Below are 12,469 nucleotides of genomic sequence, written 5' to 3'. Positions count from 1 at the left end.
CCCATCCCAGTTTCAACAAGATTGCACAGAGATCTCAAAGAGATAAAGGAAACATCTTTACCATAAGGTTAACAGTGCAGCCAATCTTCTTGTTTTCTGTTTCATCTCCTTTCATACAGTCCCTAAGAAAGCAGAGCAATGTTGAAACAAACCTCAGCAAAAACAGTTCTTTTAAAATAAATTTGAAGCTATCTAATCTACCAGAGTTTTCCTGGATAACAAACAAAAAATAATCATACACTTCATTTTATAAAGTTCCTCTAAGAAAAATGTTCATATTAGACCTGAGATGATGTGAGAACTGAGTGTCCCCTTACAAGCTTGCATCTGCAAACAAGCACCTGAAATGACTGTTCCTTCATTTCTTACAAGAATCGGAACAAAAATCAGATATTAGTGGTCAAAAACAATCCAAATGCAAGATCTACTATAAAAGAAAACAACCTCTTATTTATCCAGATGTAAACATTTTGTCCTAGTCAAAGGGTTGGCTTCCATAAATGCAGCTCTGCAGTGTGGTCTGGCACACAAGGATACAACATAAGGGATTTAGACTAGATTTCTAACTTTGACATAGGTAAGTTAAATCACAAAACTCATCTTTGGTTTCTGGAATATTTTAGAAATTGTTTATATTCAAACAGTACAAGTGATTAAATTTTTAAAGCAGTGACACAGCAAACCATCTTGAGAACTGTTACAGCTACTGGCTGGCAGCTGGACTCTAAGAAATGCCTGTGCTTTTCCAAATTCCAATGCCACATTCCAGTTCCCTGTTCTGGGAGTGACAAATCAGCTGCAGATTGAAAACCAATTAAAAGCTGGTATGTGTTTCTCAATTAAGCATGTGTATCTGTGTGTCAAAGCTGCCTTGCTGGCAGCCGTTTATCATTAAAAAACAAAAACCAGAAACCATAAACACACAACACTCCCCACCCTGCCCCCCAAAAAACCCCCAAGCAGCTCCCCTGCATTCCCTTTAATTGTGTCTCCAGTACCTGGTTGTGCACAGTAGTTGTAGAGCAGTTGTTGCCAGGAAAAAAAGCAGGAGATTGGATCAAGGTGGTAGGGATAACAAAAAGAGCAAACTAAAAATCACAGAAAAGGAACTGGGACTGCAGAACACCCAGCCCAGTCAGAGGGTTTCACCTCTAATGAGCAGCAGCAGAAGAAAAGAGTATTTGAACTCTTGTCAGTAGGCTAAAGATAGAAATATCTGGGGCAGTTCTATATAGGTTCAAATTGTCTATTATTAAAAAAAAGCCATCTGAGTGTGTGTGTATATAGAAATCTAAAGTTAAAATATTTCCTTCTAACTAAGTCAAGGCTCAGCTGCATTGCCACAACAGTCCTGCAAACTTCAGTTTAAAACTAAATGAAGGCTGCTTAATTTATAGTGAAATCTTGCTCATGAGCTGATGTGTCAGAGTTCCCAGATAGAAATCTTCCAGCCCTGCAGGCCTGGATGAGGCATTCAGCACACCTTGGTTCAGTGAGGCTTTGGGGATCACTCTTGTATTTAACATCTACTTTGCTCAGTTAGGTGAGATCATTTCAGTGATAGAAGGAATTAATATTTTAGTGACCTGAATAAACCTCAGTACAAAACTATCAGGAACAAGCACACAAGAATGAGAATAAGGGCTCTAGAGATGAGAGTTTGCTCAGAACCCAGCATGATACATTGGCTTGCATCTATGCAGCTTGACAGGCAATAAAAGTATTCCCTGCAGGAATTTGGTGCCATGTCTTGATAAACTTCTTGTGCTTAGCACATGCCACTGCTGGTGCCAGGTACCTGTAGTCGAGCAGACGCTCCATGAGACGAGTGACGGATGTGACGAAGGAGATTCCAGTCTCCCGCCAAGTTTCCTGCTCAATCTTCTCCAGCAAACTGTTTGGAGATGGAAAGGCAGCAGGTGAGGCATCCAGGGAAACGGTGCAGTGCATGCAGACTGACACAGGCAACTTGGTTTCTCCCTCATAAAACAAATGCCAGAAGAATTAGCATCTTACCTGGGATAAGGCCCAAAGAGTTGGGTTCTACTCCAGGCAGCATGAGGTAAAGATAAGGAAATTACAGAATTGACAGGAGAAGGGAAAATATCCTCACATTGCCATTTAACAGATATGAAAAAGAGCAACACTCATGGCAATACCTGGTTCCCACATTATTACCTGTAGCTTAAATACTGTTAGCAGCAGTCAGAAACTGAAAAGGAGTCCAAACCTACTGTAAATATTTCTTCTTTGCTCATCCCTCCATAACTTTTCATCTCTAATCAGCAACCAACCCTGAATCACATTGTATTTAAATTGGAAATAAAAGCAATCTGCTCCTGCCTAGCATAGACAGTGCATTGAGCACCCATCTCACACAGTTGTGAAGGAAGAGAGAAGGCTACAATGAGAGCACTCAATATTGTGTTTAAGAAGTGAAGAAAGAAAGCAAATTTACATGCCAGTTTCCCTGAAACTGGATTTCCAGTCAAACAATTTGCCACTTCTAGGAAAGAAATTCTGTTGGGTGTCCTCCAAAGAGGCAAACTCTTCAGTACTGGGATATTTGCAGCTGAGGGAGCCAATTCCCTTTTCAGCAGTGTAGCTGAGACAGTAGAATTCAGGGTCAACTCGTTTTTTCACACAGCATTTACTAATTTGTATAATTTTTTCCTCAGTTGTTTCCTCATATTGTTCTCAGACAACTCGGTGGCAAATATAAACTTAGTGGTTGCTGGAATTCCAGGCTGTTTCTTGGTAATGCATCCAATCACTATCATCTACAAATGACTAAAAGCTACAGCCCTTCAATTCTTAACATTTCAGGTAATGAATGCCTTCAACTGCTGCAAAGGCACACTATTCCTCTTGCCATGTGAATAAAAAAAAGAATAGATATTTCCTTTCCTTTATCCCTGAAATAGACTTACTTTATCTGTACACATGAGATCCAAGACTTCCCAAGGCTGAATATACAGAAATCCAAATTGAATACATTTCCATACTTCCTGAGGATAAGCACATGGAATGGGCAGGCTTATCTAGCTTACAATGAATGCATATGCAATGGCAAATTCAGAAACAGAATTATTGGTTCCAGCAAAACAAAGGTTTATGCCTCAAACAGCTGGTGTGCTATTGGGGGCCACATAAAATTTTCTGTCTATTCCTTCTGAAATAAACCAGGAACACTCAAAATGAAATTTGGAGACAGACCAGTAATCAAAGGTTGTAAAGTGTGAAGTCAGATATAAAATCTTTAAGTTTATCCTCCTGAGTACATTCGGTTGGTGTGAAAGAATGTGGAAATACAGTGTCACAATAGACTCTGGAGGAAGCAACTGGCAGCTGTTGAGCCAACCAAAACATGGCCTTCAAAAATAGGAGGAAAGAAGGAAAAATGCTGAGGAAAATCTCCTTTGCTCTAACAAGGCCTGATTCTGTAGACAGTGCACTATGTCTCTAAATCCTGAGGCCAGGATCTCACTCATTGCTATGGAAAGAGAAGGGCTCTGGCTCCTCCAGCAAATGAATTTTTGATAGCAGGATGATAACCTGTGCAGCCTTTTATTAGATGTCACAGAGAGAAGACAAGGAAGAATTTAGGTCTCTCTATTACTTTCAGCACTACCTCACTGAGCCATTCCATGGAACTTGCCAGGAAGCCCTTTCCTGCCCCCACAAGGATCTGTGGCTGCACAGATCCGTGCCTGACTCTTCCAGTGGCCCTGCACAACACGAGGAGCATGAACTGGCAAAGCTTACAGCAGGCTGAAGAGCTCCCTGTAGTTCTCATCACCTTTTCCTTCGGACACCAGGCTGTCCAGCTTATCGATCAGCTCGGCTTCCACCTGCAGGAAGTGACCAAAGCCATCACTCAGACACACTTCCAGGGAACCAGGACACCAGGTAAGCTGCACCCTGAACTACAGCAGAATATCCAGCTCCACTGCTCTGCTCTGCTGGTGTCATTGATTTGCAATCACCCAGGCATCATTATATTGGAAGATTATTTGCATTAAACCCCACTTTTTAAGCCTCTCTATGATTATATGACACTTCCACTTTTTCTTTCACTTACATAAAGGGCCACACCAGCATCATTATTTTTCTCTTAGAAAGATTTTGAACACATATTAATCCCTACTCTAAATATCAAGTGTGATAGCAGATATTCTCATTAAATTGATTCAAGTGCAGAAAATGATATATGTAGCATTAAACAAAACAATTTCATGTAGTCAGAAATCTTGCAGAAGGCAGTTTCACTACTAGTGAAGAGAGAGGCACCTAAAGTCTGAAATTATCTGCAGAAATATGGCTTACTTTTAAAACACAAGCATAGTTTGAGCTCCTTTACGTTATCAAATTGTAAAGGAAGTAAAGATAGGAAGGAAAAGCAAATCAGCCAGTGGCACACAAATGGACTTGGTGCTCTTGCTGCTGAAACCATTAAAGGGAGACCTGATTTCATCCCTGAATCCAACTGCATTGTTATCCAGCCTTGCTGAAAAAAAAACCTTGTTAAAACATGAACTACTGAAGAAAATTTATAATGGGCTTGAAAATGAGTTTTCAGGGTTTTTATATTTTCTGACAAACAACTGAATATTCAAAAGGTGAAGAGAAGCTCAGAATTAAAAAAAGTCCTCCCTTTGCTTGCGATCTACAGTGACAACAGAAATCAGTAATGCCTGTGTCCAGCTATCCAGCATCATACTGGAAAGCAAATAACTCCCTGGTTCAGCAGTTAATGAGGTTTATTATCTCTTGGGCTATTTAACTATTTATTTAAACACTAATACAGATGATTATTTCATCTTTAACCTTAGAAAGTTACAATATATGCTTCATAAAACAGTGTGGAAATTTGCTCCACAGGTAATTTAAGAAATCTTCTTGGAGCTGTAGTTTAAAATACATTAGTGAGTATAAAAATTAAATGAAGATTATGAAGAGTTCATCTTGATGCAGAAAATATAAATAGGCCCAGAAACTCGAAGGTGACAGTAGGTGCTTATTACTGTAAATTCCAGAGAAAGACTGTTCTATTGTTATGCTAAAACAAGTGAAAAGAGGGCTATGCTCAAAATGCTATTGCAATAATAATAATCATAATAGTAAATAATAACAATTGCAGCAATCACTGGAGTTGAAGAGGAAGAAAAACAAGCTCCTGGTAATACATTTCCACACAGCCTTTAATAGATCAGGTTATGGGAAAGGTCTGCTATTCTCCTGGAATGATAGATTAGATCTGGCATTTTAATGACTGTGCAAATAATTAATCACATGAATTATGATAATTTAATGGTGATTTACTTCTTCAGAGCACTTCTCTGCAGATTCTGGCCCCCCAGTATTGCCCCAGCACAATGACAATGAAACACTGTCATCTGAGGATCCAGACCAAAGCCATCCTTTATTAGCACTGCTCTGCACTTCAGGAATCTGGTTTGCAGTGGAAAATCTAAGCAGTTCTCTGACCACACCTGGGAAACAGAATGATGAAGATTTCTCTCCCTGACTTGCAATCAGAGCTCACAGCAGGTGGAAACTGCAGAGCTGTTGTTGGACTTAACCCTTTCTGGAGAGCTGCTGCAATTTCTGAAAATAAAACCAGCTACAAAGTCTGTTTCAAGGCATGGTATAATGATTTAATTATACAATACCAGTTCCTAGCTGCAAATTGAAGACAGAGAAGCAGAGAGCACTGTTTGCACAATGACTGGCTAAAGCTTTGCATCCCCATTTTTGGTTCTGACCCATTTAATGGCTGACTAATAAGCTAAGTGAAACCACTGGGAGCAGTGATAGCCCAGCATCTACAAAATTCTTTTCCCCATGTGTGATGTGCTGAGCACCTCCCTCCTCTTCCCCATGTTCATGGGAAATGAACACTGGTTAAACACTGGTTAAACAATCTTGGAGGTCATGTGGTAGTTTTGTGAATTAGGTCTTGAATTTTCTATTTTAGATATATATTTACATGACATCTTCACAGTCTGAAACAGATCAACCAATACAAACTCCTTGCTTCCAGCTGGACACTGCACATAGACAGCTCTAGGAGAGGAAAGCTTGGGAAGTGCCCTCACCTGTTTGAAGTTGCCATTCTTCCTCTGCTCCCAGTCCATCATGTCATGGAAGATTGGGATCATGATATTCCTGACTTCTGGTTGTGGAACAAGTGTAACACCCAGAAAGGGGCCAATCATTCCCGGAATAAAGTGAATCTTGTGCTCACCTGTACAACACAAAACAATTGTAATTAAATAAAAGCCTTTGATATTTGTCACTGAGAAAATAGGGAATCCTTGCAATAATGCCATTTACACAGTAGTAAGCATGAGCATTACAAAAGCAAACATTCTTTTCCTGAAAAGGGATGAAAAATCAGTATTTGCTTTACACCCTTTCTTGCAAAATCTCTAAGAGCATTTTTGATTTCACTGTGAAAGCCTTCAGCAAAAATTGTCACTGCCTTTTACTTGCAAAAAATTCAAACTGTCGAAGGTAACTGAACTAAAACACATTGACTGGGGGAAAAGAGGCCAGGGGTGCTTCTAATTCATGAAGATTTTGAAAGGGCTGTGAGAACAATGGTACTTAGAACAGAATCCTTTAGATTTCAAGGAACTACAGAGCTCTTGGTGCCCACTGCTGTCTCGACTTCCTAACTGCCCTTGACTGGGACCAAGTGGATCTGCTCCAGGAGGGACCTGAGGCACTTTGCTGACAATCTGTTCAGAGCCACTCTACTGCACTGGTGCAGAGAAACTCATCAAAGCCTGATATGGAACAGCATCCAGTGAGAAATGTCTGCATCTACACATCTAAAGCTGGCTTCTCACTTCTCAGTTGAGTTTGTCCAGCATCATTTTCTGGGTATTGGATCTCTGTTATCTTGGAGGGCCTTCTATTCTCCACACACATCCTTTCAACTGTGACCAGGTCTGGCTGTATCATTTTAGCTTGCAAGACAAATCAGGCTTATTCAGTTTTTTTACTTCTGTAGTCTTCCTGACTGTTGTCTCAACTTTGTCCAGCTTGTCTTGGGATTCTATTTTTTTGTGTTTTGTTGTTTCTTTTAGCTGTAGAAAGCAGGACTGGGCAAACTAATCTAGAATCAAGTGCACTTAGGGAAAATACTGTGACAGTAATGTGGTCCCTCTTCTCTTACTCAGATTCTTACATATTTTCTCAAAGATTACAAAATCTCCTTTACTTAGCATTTTACAGGTAGCTTCCCTTCAGCTGATTATCAGCATGGTACATTTGCAGTCTTTGTGTTTTTGAATAGCAACTCCTACCTATATTCCCACACATAAAATGTTTGTATTTGGCTTGGTGAATATTTTCCAGCCACATTATTCAATTATCCAATCTGACTTGTGTCTCTCCTTTGCTCTTTTAATGATTCATCCCTTCTCACATCCTTGTATTTATCAGCAAACATTTTGTTATTTTCCTCTGGAATACAGTGCAGAAGAGAGTTTTGGTGGGAGAAACGCTTCTCTTCAGAGAAACAAAGGATTAAAAAAACTTAAAATCTGACAGAAATGGAGTTTTCCTTTGGTTTTGGTTGCCAGGTGAAAGAGGGAGAGGCTTACCCAGGTTCTGCCACATGCTGAAGAGCTCATAGGCCATCATCACTCTCATATCACCATACCTGAGAGAGAACAGAGTCATAGCTGCCCAGGGAACAAAAACTTGCAAGGCAGTGATGTGAAAAAATAATCAAATGGTTAAAAAAAATTCAATTCACATTTATCTCAATGTAAGAATATCAAATAACTTGACTAATCATTGGTTGCTGTATTGGGAGATCTAGTTATTAATTTCCCAGGCATTTCCACATCCCAGGTTTCATAATAAATCACAGAGACTTATGGTAAGAAAATAAGGCTCTTTTTTGAGGTGGGAACCCAACAAAACATATCCTTACTTATCCAGAATTTTCTTCCTCTTGGGTGGCGTGGCATTTTCTAGTTGGAGACTTGGCTGGTTTATAAACAAAACTGCCAGGCTGAAATAAGAGTTCCACACCTGTAACAAGGGAAGGAATTTTATAACATTACACTCCAAGACAAAGTTTTAAAGGAGTGGAGAAAGACATAGACTCCTTTTTTAATCAACGGGTAACTTCATCAATAGGTCTCTTACTATGGAGATACAAATTAACACTTAAGAGTACAAGTGGATTATTTCAACCCTGGTAGGAACTGAAATTAAAACCCCCACAAAAGCAATGCCACTGGGTTTTCCTCCTTGCACCAGAACTCAAAAATGAATAGACTTGGTGACAGCAAACTTTTAAATTGTTTTCCTCTAGGCCGAACAGATTTCATCTGTCAAAAATCCCCAGAAATCAAATTATATCATGAATGAGACTCCGGTAATTTAGTCTGCTTTCCCAAAGAGATGAGGTTTTTGCCAGCTTGATGTGTGCACTTCTCCCCAGGTGCACATCTGGCAGCTCTTGCTTACTAATACTGAGCTTGCTGCCCATCTCCAACTACCTCAGACACAGGGACAACACTCCCTAGGATTGTATTCCTCCAGGTTTTGTGTCATCAGCCAGAGACACCTCTGGGAGAGGAAGTTCATGAATTCCCCAACTCCAGAAAAAGCATTTCCTGAGTTTACATTGCATTATCCATCAGTCTGGAAGACAGCACACTCCATTAGCCCCATGCTTATGGAATTACTTGTTTCCTTTATGAGGGACTGAATTTTCCTGATTTGATCTCACACTGTATCTGTTCTACTTCCCATCAATTCCACAGCAGATTCCATTCCTGTCCTTTATCAGTTAGGTCATCTTCCTGACAGACACTCTAATAAATGCTGCAAATATCATCAGCTAATGCAGAGGGCAGCTCCTGTTCCTTTGTTACTGCTGAGTTGAAAAGATGTCAGAACATTTTCTGAATCAATTCTTACTTTAAAATCGAAGTCCGTGTCTGTGAAATTCTTATGCAGGGCAGAAGACAAGTACTGAACTGTTGTAACTATGATACTGCAGCCAAAAACAAAGACAAGAAAACAAAAAGAGAACATTTGAATCTGGAATACAAATTATTACAGTGATTGGTGGTGTTGGTTTTACTACAGGTACAGAGAATAGCATTCTTGTGTAATCTCTGTGACATTTACACAGAAGTCACCATTCTATGCTTTAATGAACAATTTGTAATAATTAATACAAGACTGTGAACTTTCACTATTATTGTAACTTTTAGAATTTACACAGGAGCCTTTAAAATCCTGTCTATTTTGCATGGCTGGGCTGTATGACCACCAGGGAAATGGAATAATACACTCCTTTTCCTCCTGTTCTAAGCAGAAAGATTTTTTCCCCCAGAGGAGAGTAAGTAAAAAAGTTTGATCTGTCCTTGTTCTTGTCTATACAATGGTTCCTTATCTCACTCTCATTCAACTCAAGATATTCATGAGTATTTTGCCCATTTTTGATTCTGTGTTATTTTTTGTTGGTGGCTACGTACACCTTAGTGAAAGGCAATTAAGGCACATGATAGATTCAGGAATTAATAAATGGTATATAGATAAGGCAACAGTGGTATCAAAAGGGACATCTCTGATCCATATGCAATACTCCAGTAGCACTGCTAAGTGTACCTGTCAGTCTAAAGCTTTGTTAAAATTATGCCCAAGGGAACAGGTAACCTGCAGCATCTGAGGGAGCTCCTGTTTCAGGTGGATTTCTTTTTTTCTTACAGATCTTCATTGAATCTTTATGCTTGAATTACTGAAACCCACTTCTTTCACTTCTCATTAGCAGGGTGGACTCGATGAGCATTCAGCTCAGCTGAGCAAGCAGCCTTTAGGAGCATTTCCGTGGTGTTTCCTCAGAGTGGGAACACTCCAGCTGTCATTCAGCCAGTGGGAATTCCACAGCTAGATTAGCTAAGGAAACCAGTGAATAATTCCAGCCACCCTGTGTTCAACACTGCTGCCAATCCAAAGAGCACAGTACTTAACCCAGGAGATGCAAGAAACTGAGATAAAAGAGAGCATTAAAATGGCAGATGGCAACTGAATTGAGAGAGAACTCTGTGTGTCATGGCTGGGGTCTGCTCCCCCTTTTCCAAAATACCCCAATGCCTCTCCTGGCTTGGCTAAGGAGGGATATTCATGGGAAAAAACCAGATGTTCAGCACAGGGATTGCCTGGCAAGGGAGTGAGAGGCTCATCAACACCCCTTGGTGAGGGGAGCTGGGCCTTGTGGAGCTGTGCTGGAGCTGCTGGGCCCCTCAGGGCAGCTCCTTCAGCTCTGCTTCTAACTCCTGGCTCTGAGAATACTGGTGCAGTTTAACAAACCCACGAACACACAGGTTTGGTGCAGAGTGTTACAACAGCAGAATGAGGACTGGCACTCCAGGATCCCTGCCTTGATCCTCACATCTCAGTCTGAGGAAAAACACTGCCCCAGGCTTTAACTGCCACACAATGGCAACACTTCACACCTGCTCCTCTACTTACTTGCTGGTGAGCAACCTCATCACCATCCAGTCTCGAGGAAAGACACTCATCTTCATCAGGTTCCGAAACACACAGAAAATCTTCAGGAGGAACTCCTGTCACACAGGGAAAAAGAAGTAAAAATCAGCAGCAGTTGCAGGTGAATCTATTTTCTTGATTGTAAAAAAGGACAGTTAAGCTAAGTGTACTCTACTTGAGCTTTGTGTTGCAAGACCATTCCTCTGGAAACATGGAAGCAACACACATTGGAATATGGCTGTATTCCTTTAGTTTGCATCTAATATACAACTTCCAGCTTCTTTAAAATCTTCACTTCTACAGGGAGATGAAAATCTTCCCTATATTGCATAATTGTATCTGACTTCTCATCTTACCACCCAGAGTTCCAGTGTCAATTTGCAGCTATTTTCAAATATACTGGACTTATAATAACTTTTTAATGCATTCATTTTATTAATTAATCTGTCCAAATATCTTTGGACTTATGTCACAATTTGAGAACTAACCACACCCCCAAGCCCAATAAAACTCCTACACAGGCTTTCTAAAATAGTAACAGAAAACCCCTTTTCTGGCAACACAGCAGCAAAGAACTCTTAGACACATTCAGCTGAATGTTTGCTTTAAAAAAAAAAATAAAATTCCCAAACCTGAAGACACTTCTGGTTTTTCATTACCTGCACCTCCATGTCTCTACAGAACAACAGCAAAGATCAAACGTGACAAGTTGTTGGCCTTGCAAGCTATGATTTTGTTGTTTTGTTTTCCTTCCAGACAAAATCAAAATAGCAGAGATATTGGCAGAGCAGGGGTTCTTCAAAACCACACTACCATTACACCTTAAAGGAGGGTGTGGGATTAATACCTTGTGTAACTGAGCTTGGAGTGAAGCATTAGAAGCTTTTTGACTTTTGGCCTCATTTTGCCCAAAGTGTAACAGTGGTAAGTGAATAAAATGCCATTCCATGCCAGAAAAAAAGGTATTGGAAATATTTTAACAGCCATATTTGACAGGAAAAAAAGAGTAATATATAAATTCTTCAGCCTTTGTGGTACTCTTGGAACATATACTCAGATTATCAGAGATACAACAGTTCTTTTGGGCATAAAGACAAATTTTAGTTCAATGACCTTTCCACAAGTCTGACATAAGAACTGTAGTTTAGATGGCTTTTTAAGTATCTATTAAAATGTATTATGAATTAATTTACCCAATCATTTTCCTGTGAGCAATTTTAAAGTTACCAAAAAGGCAGCAATCTCAGATAACTATCAACCTGAGATACACTGAACCCTGCAACCTAAAGATAAGAATTTTATCATCCCAAATTCATCTCCCTCATTTATTCAGCTTCTCTAGATGCAGACAAAATATTGAAAAGCTAAAAGTCTATCCAGAAAGGACTTTTCACTGCTTCTCCATTTCATTTGTAAGGTAACAGAAGTTCCTGACACATCACATTGTTCTTATTGTGCATATTTGAGTGCCATGCTGAACAAAATAGTTTCCTACAAAAGCTTGTCTTTATTTATAGGGTTAGTCTGCCTTTTGAACAGGCTGTTGCTGGAGATACTCCTCTTCCCCATCGAAGTTGAGGTAAGAAGTTCTGCTGATGTGAGATGTGCCATTTCAAAATGTCAGGGGTCTGTGCCCCTCACCAACCCCTGCTGATCACGGAGAGCCCTAATTAAGGCTGATGTTCACAAAGAAGCATGCAGCAAGTGGAGTGGTAAGGTTACAGCTTTCCCAAAAAAAGATTCAATCTGCTAGAGGCATTTGTAACCCCCAAAAGGCTTGAAATTCTATTCTGGCATAAAATCAATACCCTTTGTAAGAAAGCTCCAATACATACTGAACATGTAGTAACATGCTATACAACAACTGACTTCACATTCACAGGATTAAAAAAAACCCTCTGCCTGTGTTTTATATGTAACAATTACAATATCCTTTATGTCCAAT

General features: G+C 39.9%; 1 protein-coding gene across 10 annotated transcripts in view; it reads right to left on the bottom strand.

Annotated features, from left to right (window-relative positions):
• Nucleotides 1-12,469, bottom strand: part of DOCK3 (dedicator of cytokinesis 3) — a 187,416-nt gene that overhangs the window by 34,306 nt on the left and 140,641 nt on the right. For 8 of the 10 annotated variants that reach the window (XM_033071720.1, XM_033071726.1, XM_033071722.1 and 5 more), the window contains exons 28-36: nucleotides 10,507-10,601; nucleotides 8,947-9,022; nucleotides 7,949-8,049; nucleotides 7,614-7,672; nucleotides 6,099-6,247; nucleotides 3,766-3,851; nucleotides 2,017-2,043; nucleotides 1,799-1,894; nucleotides 62-122 (exon numbers count right to left, since the gene is read on the bottom strand). In XM_033071720.1, the coding sequence (XP_032927611.1) occupies nucleotides 62-122; nucleotides 1,799-1,894; nucleotides 2,017-2,043; nucleotides 3,766-3,851; nucleotides 6,099-6,247; nucleotides 7,614-7,672; nucleotides 7,949-8,049; nucleotides 8,947-9,022; nucleotides 10,507-10,601 (750 nt within the window). The remainder of the gene's footprint in view (nucleotides 1-61; nucleotides 123-1,798; nucleotides 1,895-2,016; nucleotides 2,044-3,765; nucleotides 3,852-6,098; nucleotides 6,248-7,613; nucleotides 7,673-7,948; nucleotides 8,050-8,946; nucleotides 9,023-10,506; nucleotides 10,602-12,469) is intronic. The other 2 variants (XM_033071723.1, XM_033071730.1) reach the window with 1 other exon arrangement.

This window comes from Catharus ustulatus, chromosome 13 (assembly GCF_009819885.2).
Source record: "Catharus ustulatus isolate bCatUst1 chromosome 13, bCatUst1.pri.v2, whole genome shotgun sequence".
Classification (NCBI taxonomy): Eukaryota; Metazoa; Chordata; class Aves; order Passeriformes; family Turdidae; genus Catharus; species Catharus ustulatus.
Note: the sequence above shows the minus strand (reverse complement) of the source record. Positions and strands in the feature narration are given on the sequence as shown.